A 21,809-nucleotide genomic window follows, 5' to 3' on the forward strand; every position below is an offset into this window, starting at 1 on the left:
CCCCTTTCTTGAAGCGCTCTTGGGGAGTGCAGAGGTCCCCCTCTCTTAGTTCGGGCCTAAATGATGTGGGGTCAGGGGGGGCTGGTTGACCCCCAGTGGAGGTGGTCCGGCTGCGGCCGGGGATAGAGTTTCACTGGTTTATATGGCCAGTCTGGGCCACTCTGCTCAGCTCTGTGCTGTTATGTGGTTGAGGGGCCATCCATCCTGCCTGTGAACACAGCTCCCTGTTTTCTCTGATTTACTATCGCAAGAGATAATGAAGAAACCAGTGCCGCAGGGCTCTCTCTCACACACTCTCTCTCACACACTCTCTCTCACACACACTCTCATACACTCTCTCTCACATACTCTCTCTCACACACACTCTCATACACTCTCTCTCGCACACTCTCTCATACACTCTCACACACACTCTCATACACTCTCTCTCACACACTCTCTCATACACTCTCACACACACTCTCATACACTCTCACACACACTCTCATACACACTCTCTCACACACACTCTCATACACTCTCACACACACTCTCATACACTCTCTCTCACACACACACTCTCACACACTCTCTCTCACACACACTCTCATACACTCTCTCTCACACACACTCTCATACACTCTCTCACACACTCTCTCACACACACTCTCTCTCACACACACTCTCATACACTCTCTCTCACACACACTCTCATACACACACTCTCATACACTCTCTCTCACACACACTCTCACACACTCTCTCACACACACTCTCACACACACTCTCATACACTCTCTCTCACACACACTCTCATACACTCTCTCTCACACACTCTCTCTCACACACACTCTCATACACTCTCTCTCACACACTCTCATACACACATACACGTACACACCACACAGATACATGTAAATGCCACACAGATACATACACACATACACACCGCACACAGATACACATACACAACACATCACAGGAGGCTGCTGAGGGGAGAATGGCCATAATAATGGCCGGAACGGAGCAAATGGAATGGCATCAAACACATGTAAACCGTGTGTTTGATGTATTTGAAACCATTCCACCAATTCCGCTCCAGCCATTACAACGAGCCCATCCTCCCCAATGAAGGTGACACCAGCCTCCTGTGACTGCAACATATACGACAGTCACATCTAGGAGTGTGTGTGTGTGTGTGTGTGTGTGTGTGTGTGTGTGTGTGTGTGTATGTATATGTGTGTATACGTGTGTGTGTGTGTGTGTGTGTGCTGCATGGACAAGTTAATCTCATACCTCATATCTCTAGTTGAAACAATGCTGTACAATCAAATGCACTAAGATCAATGTTATTCATAGTGCTGTTATTGATCTCATGCATCGGGGAGTGAGGCAGAGTCAGGGTGCCTCAGATTACAGGGGCATTCACATGCATTTCATACTGTACTATACCCAGGGGAGCCCACTGAGCCAGCCCATACTGACAAACAGGACTGTTAATGTCATTACTGGGACAGCGTGGCAGTGTGAGACTGCACTGTGGGGCTTAGGGAACATACACGTACATACACACAAATAGCAGACCACTTTAGACTAATATAGTGTACACACTACTAGCGATGGGGGAAAAGAAATCGATGTAGTTACATATCTGGACCTTATTTTTGACGATATATCGTATCGTTTCGACAATACATATAGAATCGTGAGAATTGCAATACATACCGTATCGGCACCTAAGTATCATGATAATATGGTATTGTGAGTTCCCTGGCTATTCCCAGCCCTAGTATACACAGTTACTGCCACGTGAAGACGTACATGTTTTACCAAAGTAAATAACGACACACACTTTTTACTCGTCATCCATGGCTTAACCGGATAAATGATGGATATCCCCTCGCTAGTAAAGTAAGGGATTCTAAAAGTTTAGGATTACGGTAACAATATGTTCCGATTTAGAATTTGCAATTAGGATTAAGGAGTGGAGGGTAAAGAAGGTGTTGAATTAGATAGAGAGGTTTTGGTGCTGGTTTTCTCTCCAGAATGTACATTTAAGCAAGTGAACTGGATGATGAAACTAGTATTGAAACAGGCTTCAGAATATAATTTACAGCCCAAATAAGCGAGATACAGAGAGAGTTTGATTTAGATTCCTAGTCTTTCTTAAAGTCTGACTATGTTGGATTGACTAGAAATCCGTCAGCATTTCCCATCCTGTTCAATAGTCCCAGACTTCACCTGCAGCCTTAACGTGGTAAACACTGCACATGGCATGTTGTGCAGTACCAAGGACACAATCTGCATACGGTAATGAGTATTATAAACCAACGACATGAATGGGGTTCATCGTGGTAGAATGTGAGGCATTGTAGGATGCAGCTTCGATGTACTGTAAGGCATTAACAGTACAGGGTTTACCTTGTGTTTACGTTTTCTGCTATGCCTTATTTAACCTGATGTGTCATGAGCGTGAATGTGCTTTTGATGAAGGCCGTCAATTTCTTCATTATAATATGTGAGACAAATGCGAAGATAATTGTGTTGCCAAAACAACCACGCGCCCATGCACACACATCCACACGCAGAGTAAGAAACACTTCACACCGTTTAATTACTAGAGCTAGTTTATTAACATTGTTGTTGTCGTCTTTTGCCTTTAATCAGCGTGGCACAATGACTTCTAAAACAATACAAACCACTAAAAAATATCTAGTCTGTCTTTATACACATATACACATACATACAGTATTATACATATGTATACACATGTGAATCACGACCAACCATCACGACCAACTACAGATACTGTATCATAGAGAACACACATTTGTGGACACATACAAGTGATCCCTGATGGGAAAAATGATCTAAAATCTCTTAAAATCATTTCATATTGACCTGAATTTGATTGTGGGACACTTGGGCAGGCAGTGGCACTGACCACAGCAGACATATAGCCAGACAGACATATATACAGACAGATACACATACAGACATATATAGACGGATAGACATATAGACAGACAGACGTATAGACCGACAGACAGACAGGCAGACAAACAGACAGACAGATGTGACTGAACAGCTCCCCACAGACAATATGCAGCTGATTATACTATACTGTACAGGTTTGTGCTCTCTTAGTTCCTTCTCCATAGCCTGGCTATTCTCATCACACCAGCTCTGTCCCTATATCAAACCCAACACAAGCACTAAAAACCGAGGCGCCTTTGCCCCCATTAAAAGTACAGTGAGGCTATAGAAACTGGCTGGGCACTGTATTTGACATTTGGTTTAGGTTAGCACCCTGGCAGCGATACCATAACCCAATGGCATGGTAGTAGCAGTAGCAACAATGACTTTGACAGTCGTACGAATAATATCTGTATGAGAAAGCCTTTTCCCCTTGCCCTGTGCGATGTGCCTGGAGGCTTCTGTGCCTGGTGGAGAGAATGCCACAGGTTTGTGAGGACGTGAGGAGGGATACAGTCAGTATTGCCAACCAAACTGGGTAAGAGGAGATCAAATATGACAGTAACACCACCTGTGTAAGCTCAAATGTAGCTACAGTAAGTTGGCACAAGTTTACCTGGAGATACAAGCAGCTCTCGTATCCCTGCTGATGCCGTAACAACGCAGGTCTGTACTGTAGATTAAAGCTGTGCATACTCTGTGTGCATTTCTATAAGCGCATGCTTCTCTAAAGCACAGCTTTAACATGAACACATGTTGATAAAAGGTTTGTATGGAGAGGTTCATGCTTTATTGTCTCCACGGTTTAGTGACCATGACCTCGATTTTACGGTTTGACGGTGAATCAATTCCATCTCTTAGTGGTGGGAAAGGGATCAAACAGGAGAGTGAGTGATAATAACATAATAATAATAGATAATAACAGGTAAGACGATATGAAGAGGATCAACAAGCAGTCAAGATGATACATGACGATGTCTTTCTGAGTAGAAACAGTTGCAGCAAATAAACACTGTCAAATATGTAGAAACATCAACAGCATCATGGTAAGATGACAATATTTGCCCTATTCCAATGGCTAAATGTCACTGTGTCACCATCGCAAATCCAATAATGACAAACTAACACTTTAGCAGCCTGCTAAAACAGCAACATTTGCGAATAGCTGAGAAAGATATGGTTTGAAAAAACGACTTCTCTCTGTGGCCCATGCTGAAATACATTGGAGTTAACGTGTTTCTCGACAGAGGTGCAAATATACTACTGATCTCAAACATGCGTTAAGTTTACAATTCCATTAATTCACCACTAAATGACAAGAATTCGAATTATTAGAAAATCTTCAAATCAGCATTATCTGACATGTACAGTCAGCAAGTTTTTTTTGGGGGTGGGGGAGAATATCTGAGAGATAATAGCACCAGAAATGTAATCAATTTACAATCAAAAGTATAGTAATTTGGTGCCACGGTGATCAATACAGCACATATTAACAGATCAATACATCTGAACTGTGTGGTGTTACAGCATGACACAAAGGCAAATCCCTCAACAGGCCTTGTTCGTCGGTTACACCGTCAGACATGTCAACAATGAGATGTTGCTGTAATCGTTTTCGCTATAAGTTCCTACAATATGTAGCTCGCTTTCTCCTGTTTCTACAACATCAACAAAAAATGTGGCATACATAGACAGACTTGGAGTTGTACATCATGTAGCTTCAACATCACACCATATTTCACAGACATGTTGCAACAAATCTTACTAAGATACTAACTCTAAGCACAAACCAGTTTGGGGAGAGGGTTACCTTCGTCGTTTTAAGATGTCAGGCCAGTGTGGCATACCGTGAGTACCTACTCCTACAGTAACTTGATCTAAAATTCAAACAATCACTTCTACAATATTGTGCAAGTGTCTATATTAGTTTTGGTAGATACTTGACTATTTCCTTTGTGGCCACTGGTCAGCAACTGCCAGTTAAGAGAGTTCCTAACTTGTCAGGAGTCCTAATTAGCATGTATAGCATCTGCAAAAACAGAAAGAAACAAAAAAGAGGAAAATAACATGGCCAGCAGTAGTTTCAGAGTTTCCCCTCGCCTTCCATGGCTGGGTTAGAGAACAGAGAAAACGGTTGAACATTTAATCCCTTTCATGAAGAGGCTTAAAAAGCTGAAATGGTAACATTATTGTCACACAGAAAAAAATGTTTGTTTTACAGAGTCCCAGTTTGATGTGTTTACTCTCCAGTTCTCAATAGCCTTGTGTGGCCAGAGATAAACCAGCTAATGTCTCTCCCCTGATTCTCTCTGGGGAGAGCTGGGGCACTGGGGTAATTCTGACAAACACTCCTTTCTTTACAAAGATGTGTGTGTGTCGCTTGTGTGTGTGTGTAGGGAGAGGTGGCATTACAGAGAGGGGCAAGGAAGACAGACAAAAGGAGACAAAACCGTACTAAGAAGAGCGGTTGTGAACTTCATTCATGAATCCCTATATACGTGGCTCACTGAGGCTACACATCTTCATGCATGGAGGATTACCATTATCTGCTCAGTATGTGTGACAGTGGACAGATTATCCCCTTGATTATTTGCCTAGTCGATAAACAAAAAAAGGCAGTCCCTCCCCCTAAACTGGTTGAATAGGGCACAGTCAGAGCACTGTGAGAGGAAGATTGTACTAAATGACATGGACTCTCATAGTGGAGCGCCCAGTCCATGTTCCGCTGTGGCGAATACAACATAAGGATTAGATAGACGTTCCCTGAGCACAGTCAGCCCACTCTCTCTTTGTCCAGAGAAACAAACTCAGCGGATGGGAATCTCACGAGAGGAAGAAGCAGGGCTGACAATAGATAGCGGGAGAATCTCATCTCACCAGCCAATGGAGTGGTAATAAGTCAGAATAGACTAGAGCAGCTTCAGCAGTTGATCACAGAGGGCAGCTCTTAACATTGATCTATAGGAGTGTAAAAGCACTGGGAGAATCATGATCGTATCAATCATGTAAACATGACGCCTCATTTTACAGCTCGGCATTCTGGGTGAAGGGTAAATAAGTTGTGCACTGTATGGCACTAAAACCTGTCAAATCATGGATGAGATGTGGGCAATTTCCAGCATCGGAAATTAACCGTAAATTATTAAGAAAAAGTACCTCTGGTTTCTCTGGAGAGACCCCTCCTCACAAACATATTTTACGCTTTTAAAAAAGCACTAGAGAGAACATTACATCAACAGTTCATACATACACGCGTGTAACATTGAGGCATTTCTTTCTGCTAGTTTGACAACTATCGTTATTGTTTACTAAGACTTGCAATGTAAATCTACCATCATGTACAATAACAATACAAGAAATGAAGACCCGCGAGACAATAAAAGAAACGCACGGTGAAGAAACAACCAAACACAACGTACAGAATTACTGCAGACGAGTTCTGGTTCCACTTTTTCAGCAACAATGCAAAGCATTAACAACAACGACTTCTACTGCATCGTACAATAAAAACCCTCTGCCGGAGGAGCACACACTGACACACAGTCTCTGGAATGTAAATGTGCATTACAACTGTACAATAGATAGTCTAACAGAAACACAGTTCTACAGCACCGGCTTTAACACAGGCGTCCCATTTATTTAAGCAGTCCGTTTCAGGCTTGTGTCGCTACCATATCAAATCTAGAATGGACCAAGCGCTGCACACACTTCCTCTAATCAGCCAACTACAAAAGGGATGAGAGCACTGGCTGCTCTAAACGATCTAACTCAAACATATTGGACCAACAAATGACTACAATTCAATCGATGACTGCAGCCTAGGAAGGTAGGAATATGTGTGTGTCTTTACAGGAGAGGTTTTATATGAAAGGTACAGTATTTCATATCTAATGGAGTTACTCCATCTATTGACACAATTTGAGTGCAGAAATCCCTTGCAATAAATCAGGGATGAGAACTGGTGACTGTTCATTATCTGTATTTACAAACACCTGTTGCTGCACATCATCTGTGAGGAGGGTTCTGGGAGTAAAAGAGTAGTAGCCGTACTACAGTTTATACTGAGTAGCTGTACTACAGTTTATACTGAGTAGCTGTACTACAGTTTATACTGAGTAGCTGTACTACAGTCTGCAGTGAGTAGCTGTACTACAGTTTATACTGAGTAGCCGTACTACAGTTTATACTGAGTAGCTGTACGACAGTCTGCAGTGAGTAGCTGTACTACAGTCTGCAGTGAGTAGCTGTACTACAGTTTATACTGAGTAGCTGTACGACAGTCTGCAGTGAGTAGCTGTACTACAGTTTATACTGAGTAGCTGTACAAGTCTGCAGTGAGTAGCTGTACTACAGTTTATACTGAGTAGCTGTACTACAGTCTGCAGTGAGTAGCTGTACTACAGTTTATACTGAGTAGCTGTACTAGTCTGCAGTGAGTAGCTATACTACAGTTTGCAGTGAGTGCTTGATGTCCTCGTTTATTAGTCCATAACAGACACATGTTCAAAGACATTCAAGGCTGAGTGGAAAAACAAAAACATAAAAGCTTCTGATACAACAAAAATGTAATAAAAACAATTGTGATACATTCACATCCACAAAAGCTAAGCATAAAGACAAAAACAACTGTTTTTCTGTCACACAACTGCACTACCACAAGGCCCTGAAGACATCCTCCCTTCCCTAGGAGTGTGTGTGTCATTACATTTGTGTGTGTGTGTGTGTGTGTGGTGTATATTTATGCACATATAGAAGTGTGAGAAGGAGCAACCTGAGAGCAGGCCTGTCGTGTCGGGGTTGAGGTAGGTACCAGAGTAATACTGCTTTAGGCCATTACGTGACTGAGACACAGTAGAGAGCATAGAGTTCATAGGGGATCTATCTCTACAGAAGAGAGAGCCAGTGAGAAGACAGGGGGTCCGTCGGACAGCGGCCCTAACCCAGGCTACCGTAAGAGTATTGGCCTGGCTCAGGTTGGCTCTGCCTCAGGGAAGCTCCAGCTCCAGAGAGCATGGTTCTGGAGGAACAGGTGGAGCAGTGGTGGTGGCACTCCCAGATCTGACCCTGGATCAGATCCAAGTCTAATAACATCAAGTGTGTGTTTGCTCAGGAAGATGACAGCATGAGCACACTGAACTCAGACCTGTGAGTTAATACCTGTGGTCCACCTGTTAAACCATCTCCCTCTGGATTTACATGCAGCAGTGTGATAAAGGTTTTCCTGAAGCACTTTCAATTGTCAGTGTGGAGGAGGGATGGAGTGAGGGATCTGGGATGGACAGGCTTCGATAAGTCTGGACTATTCCTTTATGACAGAAGGGAATTGTTTTGAGCCCTGATTAAATATAAGAAAGGAGTGCACTGTGCCACAGCTTCGAGTGAGTGACAGGCAGGCCAAAAATCAGATTAGAACGACTCTATGGTCAATTAAAGAGCCAATTACCTGGTATCATATCAGATACATTAACATTTGTGGTTGTCAATGCCTAGAATGACATTGTGATACATTTGTGCTTGATTTTCTTAATACATCACATTCACTCGGTATCTAGCGCACAAACGCAGGCAGGCAGACAAGTACGCACGCGCGCACACATACAGTTCCATCACGCAATCATTCATAAATACACATATTATGTATGTCTCAATCGAGTGTAAATGTAACTAAAACCTCACCTGCCCAATGGAATATCTGCAGCAGTTCTCACATAGCAGTAAAACTGTCCTGAAATGATTAGTGGCAGTGCAGTGCATCGCTAACAGTCTTTTCAATCAACAGAAGCAACTAAGATTCAAATAAAACAAAGACAAAATATCTCAGACAAACACGATGGAAAACGCTGAAAAATGTCTTTACAAGTAGAATACATACAACAATATCATCTGTCAACTTGCATGAGGTACTGACATATCCACAAACAGCAATTCATCGACAGAGGGAAGCCAGGAGCTCTCACAACAGAAGTACATGTTTCATTATGAAAGAAAGAACAACTACAACATTGTTATCTTGAGGTAGAACGTGGACTTCAGCGTTTTCTTGAAGTGCTTTTCCGTTTGATTTTTTCTCTCTCCTTTTTCCGGCTTTCGACAAGCAGGAGAGCGGCGGTTCTTGACATCTGAGGTAGCGTGGCACCTGTTCTCGTGTTTTACGAACCGATCGCTCTACATGTAAAAGTAACTGAACGCAGGGGGAAAAGACGGATCCAAAAGGTTTCCCACGTCACATTCATTCCGGCTGAGGTAGGTTTTTGTTGAATCCTAAGGTTCACAGAGCCAAGTTAAGAACCTGTATGAAGGCCGAGAACTAATAAAAAAAAACAAAAAAAACGATATCACTGAAAATAAAAGTCCTGAGACAGAGAATATATGAAATCACTGGAAGAAGGCCTTAGTCTTCGTTGGATGCGTTTGTGGAATCCTTGCTAGGCTAAGAGGAGGCAGCAGTCTTTGACATTGAAAGAAAAAGTAGAAATAAGGCCAATAACTTAAAACCTTTTTGTGAGATAGTAGAGAAATAAAAACATATTTGATTCTGAGATAAAATGACGAGTGTATAACAAAGACATTCTGGACATCTATTCTGTGTGCTGCCGGCAACCAGAAAATGAAGGAAGTAAAAAAAAACAAGAACACATCATTCACCTGCCAAAGCTAAAATCTAGCCGTCCATCACAAAAGCGCACCAAAAACCTAGGCCGGGGACACCTCCAAGAACGAGTCCAAGACCCTATAACTTTTCCAGAAAGCGACTTATTTAACTTACCAATAATACAATAATACAAGAAAAAACGAATATGAAAGGAAATGCTTCGGTCGACCTGAGTGTGATACGAGTCTGAGGTGACACTGTGACCGTGGCACAGACTTGACCTTCATGTTTCCATCAGGTCTGGTCCTGCTGGGTGACCCCGGCCACAGCCCTGTCACTGGCCCCCCGGCCCTCTGCTGGAGGCCTCTGGAACTGCGCCTCTCTGTCCTCCTCCACAAGGCTGAAGTCATCCAACGGCAGAGTGGACAACTGGGTCTCGTTCAGCGCACAGGACACCCGGGACCTATCCAACTGGAAACACACACACACAGTAATGTAGTTAAAGATGGAATGTGTAGTAGGGGAAACAGCGCTACCGTCCCCCGGGCCGTTACTGTTGTTCTGTTGACAAGGTGAAAATTGCAGTACAAATAGTGCTGTTCTATCACGTGTGCAATGAGGGGAAAACTGTTAGTTGTTTGCAGTAACTATGCTGTTGTTGTAATATTGTTAACGGGCGTGGCAGTTTCACCAATGAACGATTCCAGCTTTAATATGGTAATATAGAAAATGGCTAATCTAACGTAAATCTAACGTAAATCTAACGTAAATCTAATGTACATCGAACGTAAATCTAACGTAAATCTAACGTAAATCTAACGTAAATCTAGCCCATTGCATCATTCTAGACTTGGATAAATTGAACTCTTTTGACTTGATTTCAGTTGACTACTTGGTGACAGGCCCTCTACTCACCATGCGTGAACTGTCTGCTAGGTCTCCACAGTGGGACGGGCCTGAGAAGAGTCTCTCCAGCTCGTTGCTGTCTCCCCTGCTCTTCCCAGCAACCGTTCCGTTCCCTTCCATGCCTGACCTGCTCACCCCGTTTAAGGCCAGGGCCCCCTGGGAGGAGGACGACGATTCTAGGGAAATGTTACGCCCGGCCTGGGGGGTGGCCTGCACTGTCTTACACGTCATCAACCTGGAGGAACACAATTCCCACAAAAACCCACCGTCAGGCCCCCTGCCAGGATCAAGCCCACACAGACACACATAGTTTCCTTGTCGTTGCACCAATACTCACCTCCCCCTGTAGCTGAACATGAGGAAGAGCACGCAGAAAACGATGCAGGTGACTCCTATATGGATGCCGATGATGATGCCGGCTGTAGAGGTCTTGCTCTGTTCATCCTTCACACAGTCACAGGGGGTGTTCAGCACTGTAGAGACACACACACACACACACACACACACACACACACACACACACACACACACACACACACACACACACACACACACACACACACACACACACACACACACACACACACACACACACACACACACACACACACACAACCCAGTAAGGACAACAGCAATGCCACGCAGCACAGTGACACACACATACACACAGAGAAACAAAGCCCACAGCACAGAGCTGTCATACAGTACATCCCCCAATCTAATCTAGTGCTGTCAGCCAGACTACCAATGCTGTGGCAGCATGGAGTGATCCAGTCAAACGGAGAGCTGTAAACACACAACAGCAGCCTGCATGAGGCCTCTTCAATGCTGCTCTGAAAAGATTACAGGAGGTGTGAGCCCTGGTCTGCGTGAGTGTTTGTGTGCGTGTGCAGCAGGAAGTCACCTGATTTCTCCACAGCCTCCTTCAGTGAGACGAAGCGCATGGTGGCGTTGCCGTCTCCGTGTTGGTTGAAGGCCAGAACCTTAATCTCATACACCAGGGTTGGATCTGAGGAGAGGATGAACAGAGAGAGAGAGAGAGCAGTTGAGACATATAGCCACATGAATAGAGTTGGCTTCTAATGTACAATCATTCAAGGCATGGCTTTAACACATTCACTGTGTAACAACCCTTCAACACATCTCCATGGATCATCCGACCCCCAGCCCCTAGCCCCTAGCCCCCAGCCCCTAGCCCCCAGCCCCTAGCCCCCAGTCCCCTGTCCCTAGCCTCTAGCCCCTAGCCCCCAGCCCACAGCCCCCAGCCCATGTCCCCCTGTCTCACCCAGCTGGGTGATGTTGTACTGGGTGACGTTGCGGGTGAAGGTGAGTGGTCCGGTGAAGAGGGGGGTGTGGACCCTCCTGTAGTACAGCCTGAAGCCCTCATGTTGGCCCATCTTAGAGGATGGCTCCCACACGGCCTGCACCACACTGCTGTTCACCAATTTAATGAACAGTGACGGGGGTGCTGGCACTGAAACACACACAGTGGTGTTAGAATCCACTAAACATCCACATAACAAAAACAAACTACACGATATATTAAATTAAACACAAGCCATCAGGCTTGTTAAGTCAACCATGTTTTAGTCTATAAAACAGGTCTTTAGTACTTTCTCAGTATATCTCAGTCAGGTATGTGGCTACAGTACTACAGACTCCTGTAGGTGTTTTACAGAACCTTTACAATAAACAACTCATAAAAACCTTTTTTGGTCCATGTAATTACCACCAGTTAAGTGAGCGTTTATGTGTGTGTGTGCGCAAGTCTTTGTGTGTGCTGTTTGCATATGCTTCTGTGTGTGTGTGTGTGTGTGTGTGTGTGTGTGTGTGTGTGGGGGGGGTGCTCTATTTGTGTTTGTGCAAGTGTGTGTGTATGTGTGCAAGTGTGTGCGTTCGCAAGGCACACCTTCGCCGAGTGTGCTCTCGGTGGCACTCTCGGAGGGCTTGCTGGCTCCGCGGGACGTGTAGGCCTTCACATAGAAGGTATAGCCGGTGGAGGGCTCCAGATCACCCACGACCTGCTGTAGAGTCACCTTACTGACGGCTTCCTGGTACTCCATCTCCACAGGGTCTGAGAGAGGGATGGACATGGAAGGAGAAAGAGAGAGAGAAAAAGAGAGAGCGAGATTGTTCAATTTAACTGTAAAAAATGGAGTTGTTTCAACTAATTATTACTAAGTAACTCTTTTTGTAAGGGGTAGATCAGCTTTAATATTGCAGATAAATTGTGGCTTCTATCAACGTAATTATCTGCATCATTTCCAATCCCCCCATATATATTTATGGAAAAAATATTTAAAAAAATAAATAATATATATTAAAAATATATATATTTTCCTAACCCTACCAGCCCTCCCCTAATTGCAGTAAACTAATGAACAACAACACTTAGGCTTCTACTTCCGGCTTATACATAGGCAAAAATGCAGTACATTTTTGCTCATCTTGTCTCACATGTTCATTCAGCTATACATTATGATTTGAGCATCTTAACTAAAAAGAGGCTGTGAAACTGGTTAACCACACAGTGCTTTTCAACGTACATATTTGAGATACATTATTACGTGAATCATTATTCAACATGTCCTCAAGTGGGATTTGAACTCACAACCTCACGGTCCACAGCATTCCAAGCTTCCTGCTACACCACCATGTCTGTGTCAATTCTCAGATAATCAAATCAAACTTTATTAGTCACCATGCGCCGAATACAACAAGTGTAGACTTTACCGTGAAATGCTTACTTACAAGCCCTTAACCAACAGTGCCGTTCAAGAAGAAGAAAATATTTACCAAGTAGACTAAAATAAAAAGTCATAATAAAAGTAACACAAAAGGAATAACAAAGCTATATACAGGGAGCCCCGGTACTATACGGCTTTTCTGAATAGTTGGCATATTACTCTGTCCTAATATTACTACTTAATCACTATAATAAATAAAAATTGTTTTTCTTGAGTGTACTTTTAACAGAGCTGAGATTTACTTTGAAGTGCAAAGTGTAGCAATAGAGGTGAACTCCACTATTGACAAAGACATGGTGGTGTAGCAGGAGAATTGTACTGCCATGAACCAAGAGGTTGTGAGTTCAAATCCCAGGTGAGGACATGTTGGGTATGAATTACTGTAAAAATGCACACTGTCAAATAAGTTGAAAATATGTTGAAAGCACTGTGTGTGAAACTAGTTCCACAGGTTATTTTTTAGGAAGATGCCCAAATAAGAATTTTTAGTTGACTGAACATATGAGACAATTTGAGCAAACACATCATTTTAAGTTGCTTGAATCTTTGCCTTCATTTTCTCAAGGTGGAGCTACAGTAAGTTTGGGCCAACTCATTCTATATTTTTGGGGGTAATACCTGGACCAGAAATGTTTGTAAACACACAAACAAAGGCTGCGGAACTAGTTACTTAATAATAATTAGTTGAAACAATTAGATTTTATTTTACAGTGTACTGTCAGGATTTGGTAATAGGGTCTGTGACTGTGAACAACAGAGCTTAGTGAATCGAGGGGGTGGCTCTAGGTGAGTGCTTGTTAAATTTGAAGAGAGAGGGGGGTTACAGTTCGTTATGGCCCTTAAGTCAAAGTTCCTCACCCATAACCATTATCTATCTACCTCTAGCTCTCAGCCCATTGGGGCAGCCTGTCTTTGGTAGGTAATTAAAGCAGTTCCTATAGGCTAGCCCCTGGGGCCTTTAATTATACATCTGATAGCACTACAGAAGAGAGAGCAGCAGCTGTGCCTGGGTGACGTACTCCTTCGCTGCTGCACACACACCCATAGAGATACACACATGTCAGCACACACACACACACACACACACACACACACACACACACACACACACACACACACACACACACACACACACACACACACACACACACACACACACACACACACACACACACACACACACACAAACACTCAATCAAACAACCACACACACACACACTGGAGATTGCCAACCCAAACACACCTCACACCCCCAGCAAATAAACATTAACATGGCAACATCAAATTTAGTCTCATTCAATTATCAATTAAAAGCCACTTTTATGGCTCCTCTACATGAAGGATGAGGATGGCTGAGCGTCCATCCAACCTAGCGTGGCTGGAGAAACAGGTGTCCTGTTACAGTACGTCCTCACTGCTCTCTCCTGCTGTCTGTCTGCTGTTCTCTCCTCTCTCCTGCTGTCTGTCTACTGCTCTCTCCTGCTGCCTGTCTGCTGCTCTCTCCTGCTGTCTGTCTACTGCTCTCTCCTTCTGTCTGTCTACTGCTCTCTCTTGCTGTCTGTCTACTGCTCTCTCCTGCTGTTTGTCTACTGCTCTCTCCTCTCTCCTGCTGCCTGTCTACTGCTCTCTCCTCTCTCCTGCTGTCTGTCTACTGCTCTCTCCTGCTGTCTGTCTACTGCTCTCTCCTGCTGTCTGTCTACTGCTCTCTCCTGCTGTCTGTCTACTGCTCTCTCCTCTCTCCTGCTGTCTGTCTACTGCTCTCTCCTGCTGTCTGTCTACTGCTCTCTCCTCTCTCCTGCTGTCTGTCTACGGCTCTCTCCTGCTGTATGTCTATTGCTCTCTCCTGCTGTCTGTCTACTGCTCCCTCCTCTCTCCTGCTGTCTGTCTACTGCTCTCTCCTCCCTCCTCTCCTCTGCTGTCTGTCTACTGCTCTCTCCTCCCTCCTCTCTCCTGCTGTCTGTCTACTGCTCTCTCCTCCCTCCTCTCCCCTGCTGTCTGTCTACTGCTCTCTCCTCCCTCCTCTCTCCTGCTGTCTGTCTACTGCTCTCTCCTCCCTCCTCTCTCCTGCTGTCTGTCTACTGCTCTCTCCTCCCTCCTCTCCCCTGCTGTCTGTCTACGGCTCTCTCCTGCTGTATGTCTACTGCTCTCTCCTGCTGTCTGTCTACTGCTCTCTCCTCTCTCCTGCTGTCTGTCTACTGCTCTCTCCTGCTGTCTGTCTACTGCTCTCTCCTCCCTCTTCTCTCCTGCTGTCTGTCTACTGCTCTCTCCTCCCTCCTCTCCCCTGCTGTCTGTCTACTGCTCTCTCCTCCCTCCTCTCTCCTGCTGTCTGTCTACTGCTCTCTCCTCCCTCCTCTCTCCTGCTGTCTGTCTACTGCTCTCTCCTGCTGTCTGTCTACTGCTCTCTCCTCCCTCCTCTCTCCTGCTGTCTGTCTACTGCTCTCACCTCCCTCCTCTCCCCTGCTGTCTGTCTACTGCTCTCTCCTCCCTCCTCTCTCCTGCTGTCTGTCTACTGCTCTCTCCTCCCTCCTGCTGTCTCCTGTTTTCTCATTCTCATTTTCTACCTCTTACTCTTTTCCTTTTCCTCTCCCTTCCCATCCTCTCTTCAGTTCTCTCCTGCTCTTTCATCCTCTCTCCTGCTATCTCCTCTTTGTAGCTTCCCTTCTGCTTTTTCCTGCTCTCTCCTCCTCTCACCTACTCTCTCCCCTCCTATTCCAGCTCTCAGCTCAGTGAGGGCCCAGGGGAAGAGGAGCTAGAGGAGGGGTGACGCTGGAAGAGAAGCTCTAGTCAGCCCAAGGGGAAGCCAGCCTCCCCTCCCCAGCACAGCTACCTGGTGCCCCATATAGTCTACACCCACCGCTCCATAACACACAGACCACTCTACCTACTGTACACACCACACTCCCTACGGTTCAGTATCATCTCTACCACACGCTAAGGGCAGACATCCCAATAACCTCAGTAAAACAACATACGTCTCATAGAGAGCTAATGCATTGAAGCAAAACAGCTTTCTTTCAGGTGACAGCTAGATGGTAGAGAATGTACTACAATGACTCGGTATCTAGTCTCCCCATAGTGAACCAGTTCACCTGAGGCAGAGCAGTATTGTGTGTTTCAGTGGTGTGTTAGAGACGGTGTTACCCACGAACCTGTGGTCCTGCGGATGTGGAGCACGTAGCCGATAATCTCCTGAGTGTCCTGGGCAGACTCCTTCCAGGACACCTGGATGGCGTTGGGTGAGAGGGCCTCGGCCCGCACCACACTGGGCATCCCTGGCAGGCCGTCTGCCCACAGCACGGTGAGACGGGCACTGGCCTGGGTGGAGCCGGCACTGTTCTCAGCGATGCACTGGTAGATGGCTTCGTCCTCCTGACTGATGCCATAGATGGTCAGCGTGCTTGAGGAAGAAGAGGAGGGAGGAAGAGGAGGCCGAAGAGGAGGGAAGAAGGAGGGGTAAAGAAGGAGGGAGTAAAGGAGACATAGGAAAGACGTGAGTCTCTGGTTTGCAGCGAGAAGGATTAGGATATTATTGGGTAGTGTAGAGAAAGCAAACAGGAAGCTCTCAGAGATGAATATTGATTTCGAAGATGACTGTATTGTGCGTGCGGTGGCATTTTCTAAGGAAGACAAAGCCGGCAAAACCTGACAAGGGCTTTGTTTAAAACTCTCACAGCAGGCAGTCAAGCAAATAATAGAATACCATATGAAATCTGTCTGTGTAGCATCTGAATCAGTCTTATTTACAATACACCAGTAGTAGGGCATTTCTACTAGCCGGTTTCCTCCTCTTTTATGTCTCAATCCTAAGCAGATACACTGTCACTACAGAATGAGCCTGCTGGGAGTGGATTAGTCGTTACTGGAGGATGGGATGGAGGTGGGGGGTGGTGGTGCACACCTAACTCCCCTGTTTTCAATGTTTCTCTCTCCACCCTTCTTCCCCTCTGCCTCCCTTCCAATCCCTCCTTCCTCCCTCTATCTGCCGTTGCTGAAGGATGACTTGATGGTGTGTGTGTGTGTGTAGTATGGGGTGATGTGTGTGGGGGGTGGAGGGCATATGGGGGGGGGGGGTATTATTAGAGCTGAATACATAATCATCTGCTCTTCTCCTCTTAATCCTGAGGGGATGAGAAAATAAAAGATTTAACACAGAGGAGCATAATATGGAAATGAACCCCTCCAGCATATTGTATTTCTTTGGGATAGACGCCGACAGCTAGTGTGAGAAGTGCGTTTTTGAAAAGCTTCAAGGTGGGAGTGTAAGATCAATCATTGTTTGCAAATGAACGCCTTATATTCTATCCATTTCTCACGTCCTGCCTGCTGATTAGGTCTGCTATTCTACAGAAAGGCCTCAAACACGAACTTCAATCTATCTCTTCTCTCCGTATCATTGTGTGTCTGACTCCAGTTGACTTAGATATGTCTGCAGCTGTTTAAACGGGCTGGAGGTGTCCACACAGACAGATGGGCCACATCCGTCTTCACTACCTTTCCAGGGCACCTCGAGCCCGTTTAAATGTGGGAGAAAAAGGGGCCAGTCTGTTCATGCTGTAGGTGTGTGGTCTCTGAATGAGAAACCTGTGGGTGTTCTTTAGGGTTTTCCGATTCAATGAACAAAGTTGTTGACGTGGAAAGACAGAAGGAATTCAAGGACACAACATGAGCATAAGGACAAGATCATAGTGTACATTTAGGGTTGCTGGTTTGTAATCTCCGAGCCGACTAGATGAAAATGACTTACATGTAAATGCCTATACTGTACCCCTCACAATAAAGCCCCACAGTGGAGGTGTCATAATACCCATAAAACCTAGCGGTCAAACAAGGAAATGGTTCCAATTGTTTTTCCCTTAGGGGATTTTAGAAACACTTAAAATAAGGGCTGTGTTTCATGTAGGCTTACCCTGGTGTGACGTTTTGATAACTGTGTAAATCTCTCTCGGACAAGGTGACTTTTATCAATATATTCAGCTCTATTTACTCTCAGATTTGAAAATGCAAATTAGCATCAAAGTAGACATCATGCAAGACTACAAATCCCTGCAAGCTCCTGCACGTCATCTCTTAATCCACAGATTCTTACCTTCGCCTCGATTCGACAGTCTTGTCCAGATCATCATGATATTTGTAGTTCTATATGATATCCACATGAGCAGCTAATTCGCATTTCATTTGTTGGGGGTAAATACAGGCAAATATATTGATAAAGGTCCCCTTGTCCGAAAGAGATTTACATGGTTATCAAAACGTCATGCCGGAGCAAAACACAGAAACACAGCCCTTAATTTAGGTGTTTCCCTATGGGAAACACTTATGGTGGAAAAACAATTGGAACCATTTCCCTGTTTTGACTGCTAGGTATTATGGGTATTATGACTCATATTGTGGTACTCTATGAGGAACCATGAGGGGAGAATGTAGTCCGGTTTAATTACTGAGGTAAAGAACAGTGACTTTATATACTTGACGTTTCACAAGTGAAGGGGTGGAGGGGACTGGTGTTGGTCTTACAGTTCAATTAACATTATACTGTATGAAGTATGATGAGGAGTGGACCATTCGATTACCTTTTAGAAATGTATGTTATATGAAGGAGTGACTTCAGAGGTCCACTGGTTTCAGTGTAGAGAGAGATTGACAGAGAGAGACAAAGAGAGAGAGAGAGAGGGTTGGGTTGTGAGGAGAGCCATTATTCCAGAGGATAGGTTGGCCCAGGGTCTGCCAGGTGGAATCAATCTCACCAGGCCTGTCTAGTTATTTATTAGGACGGAAAAGGCTTTCTGTTTCATCTTCCTGATGGGTTATGGCTAGAAAGAATGCACATTTAATTAAAACAAATATTTATTTAGCATTTTAGCTCACCCTAACCATAACCCTTTGATCCACCTTAACCTGATTCTCCTAACCTGCTACATACATTTTCCTAACCTGCTGCATAAGTTAGGAAGTCTGAGAAAAGCTGTAACCCTTATTAGTCAAAACCCTCCTGAGGCACACCTTCCTTCTCCTTCTCCAGGCCAATCTCACCTTTGACCTCTCAGGTGGCAGCAGTCGAGCGCCCATTTCTGACAGCCTTTCAAGTGAGGGGTGGATGAAGTGTTTTCAGCCAGGCAACCTGACCAGACGCCACAGACACACACCAAAGAGGCCCCAAGGGAGGAACTACTGAACGTCAGCCTGGCCTGAACAGATCAGAGCAGGAAGGGGATTCTGGGAAATTTCACAAGGCACTGCATATTTCAGACAGTCCGGCAGCAGCCCCCTGGCCCTGTAGTTCCCCAACACTGTTCTCTCTCCCAGTTTACATACATACACACCTGGGTTTCCGTTTGGAAAAGGTGGTGCTGGAAATTTGACCGGCAACATTTACATTTACCGGACATTAGAGAAACTACGTCCCAAGGATCCCGGTTAGCACGGACCCAATTGAACCACGACTTACATTCGAGCAATGAGGAAAAAGTAGGTGGTTGTATTCGGTAAACGTTTTTATTAAAAGTATGAATTTCAGCAACCCGTGAAGGACCGCAATTGTATAGGACAAACACAAGTACAGCTAAGCGTTTTCAGAATATAATGTTTACATACTGTTTTACCCTCTTCATATGTATATACTATATTCTAATCAAGGCTCATATAACTACTGCTGTACACACCTTTTCTATTCATATACTGCCCATAATGTCTATAGACACCATCACACTGTACATATACATACACCTTAGCCAAATACATTTAAACGCAGTTTTTCACAATTCCTGACATTTAATCCCAGTAAAAAATTCCTGTCTTAGGTCAGTTAAGATCACCACTTTATTTTAAGTGAAATGTCAGAATAATAGCAGAGAATGATTTATTTCAGCCTTTATTTCTTTCATCACATTCCCAGTGGGTCAGAAGTTTACATTCACTCAATTAGTATTTGGTAGCATTGCCTTTAAATTGTTTAACTTGAGTCAAATGTTTTGTGCAGCCTTCCACAAGCTTCCCACAATAAGTGGGATGAATTTTGTCCCATTCCTCCTGACAGAGCTGGTGTAACTGAGTCAGGTTTGTAGGCCTCCTTGCTCGCACATGCTTTTTCAGTTTTGGACACATATTTTCTATAGGATTGAGGTCAGTGCTTTGTGATGGCCACTCCAATACATTGACTTTGTTGTCCTTAGGCCATTTTGCCACAACTTTGGAAGTATGCTTGGGGTCATTGTCCATTTGGAACACCCATTTGCAACCAAAGTTTAACTTCCTGACTGATGTATTGAGATGTTGCTTCAATATATCCACCTAATTTTCCTCCCTCATGATGCCATCTATTTTGTGAAGTACACCAGTCCCTCCTGCAGCAAAGCACCCCCACAACATGACGCTGCCACCTTCGTGCTTCACGGTTGGAATGGTGATCTTCAACTTGCAAGCCTCCCCCTTTTTCCTCCACAACATAATGATGGTCATTATGGCCATTTTTGTTTCATCAGACCAGAGGACATTTCTCCAAAAAGTATGATCTATGTCCCCATGTGCAGTTGCAAACAGTAGTCTGGCTTTTTTATGGCGGTTTAGGAGCAGTGGCTTCTTCCTTGCTGAGCGGCCTTTCAGGCTATGTCGATATAGGACACGTTTTACTGTGGATATAGCAGTATGACAGCTGTGTGGTCCCATGGTGTTTATACTTGCGTACTATTGTTTGTACAGATGAACGTGGTACCTTCAGGCATTTGGAAATTGCTCTCAATGATGAACCAAACTGCAATCAGGTCTACAATTTTTTTTCTGATTTCTTGGCTGATTTCTTCTGATTTTCCCATGATGTCAAGCAAAGAGGCACTGAGTTTGAAGGTAGGCCTTGAAATACATCCACAGGTACACCACCAATTGATTCAAATAATGTCAATTAGCATTTCAGAAGCTTCTAAAGCCATGACATCAATTTCTGGAATTTTCCAAGCTATTTAACCGTCAACTTAGTGTATGTAAACTTCTGACCCACTGGAATTGTGATACAGTGAATTATAAGTGAAAATGACTTGTGTCATACACAAAGTAGATGTCCTAACCGACTTGCCAAAACTATAGTTTGTTAACAAGAAATTTGTGGAGTGGTTGAAAAACGAGTTTTAATGACTCCAACCTAAGTGTATGTAAACTTCTGAATTAGATTCCAGACTCCGTCATTGCTCGTTCTAATATTTATTTATTTATTAATTCCTTTCTTTTAATTTTTAGGATTTACATGTGTTGTTTTGTATTGTTAGTTACTACTGCACTGTTGAAGCTAGGAACATAAGCATTTCGCTACACCCGCTGTAGCATCCGCAAAATATGTGTTTGTTTTTAACGAGAATCGAATGATGGTGGCTCAATGCTGTTGCTAGAAAATCCCACAACCAGTTATCAAAACGCAACTCCGACCTCGATGCAAGAAAACAGAGTTGAGCACTCAGCCAGCGACATTCCTGCCCCTCTTCCCAGAGACCTTATGCTTTGAGGTTGGATGGGTCTGACCAGACTTATAACGTGACTCCTGTGCTGTACCCTCTTCAGCAGCTCTGACTAGCAACCATTGGGCTGCCAGGCAGACTGAGGAACCGGATGCGGCTGCTCCCTAG

At 44.4% G+C, this 21,809-nt stretch overlaps 1 protein-coding gene across 1 annotated transcript in view; it reads right to left on the reverse strand.

Annotated features, from left to right (window-relative positions):
• Positions 1–2,588: 2,588 nt before the first annotated feature.
• Positions 2,589–21,809, reverse strand: part of igdcc3 (immunoglobulin superfamily, DCC subclass, member 3) — a 110,304-nt gene continuing 91,083 nt past the window's right edge. The window contains exons 8-14 of the mRNA XM_031810276.1: positions 16,350–16,597; positions 12,363–12,527; positions 11,739–11,927; positions 11,358–11,462; positions 10,791–10,926; positions 10,463–10,688; positions 2,589–10,018 (exon numbers count right to left, since the gene is read on the reverse strand). Of these exons, the coding sequence (XP_031666136.1) occupies positions 9,842–10,018; positions 10,463–10,688; positions 10,791–10,926; positions 11,358–11,462; positions 11,739–11,927; positions 12,363–12,527; positions 16,350–16,597 (1,246 nt within the window). The 3' untranslated portion in view covers positions 2,589–9,841. The remainder of the gene's footprint in view (positions 10,019–10,462; positions 10,689–10,790; positions 10,927–11,357; positions 11,463–11,738; positions 11,928–12,362; positions 12,528–16,349; positions 16,598–21,809) is intronic.

Source organism: Oncorhynchus kisutch, linkage group LG3 (assembly GCF_002021735.2).
Source record: "Oncorhynchus kisutch isolate 150728-3 linkage group LG3, Okis_V2, whole genome shotgun sequence".
NCBI classification, from domain to species: domain Eukaryota; kingdom Metazoa; phylum Chordata; class Actinopteri; order Salmoniformes; family Salmonidae; genus Oncorhynchus; species Oncorhynchus kisutch.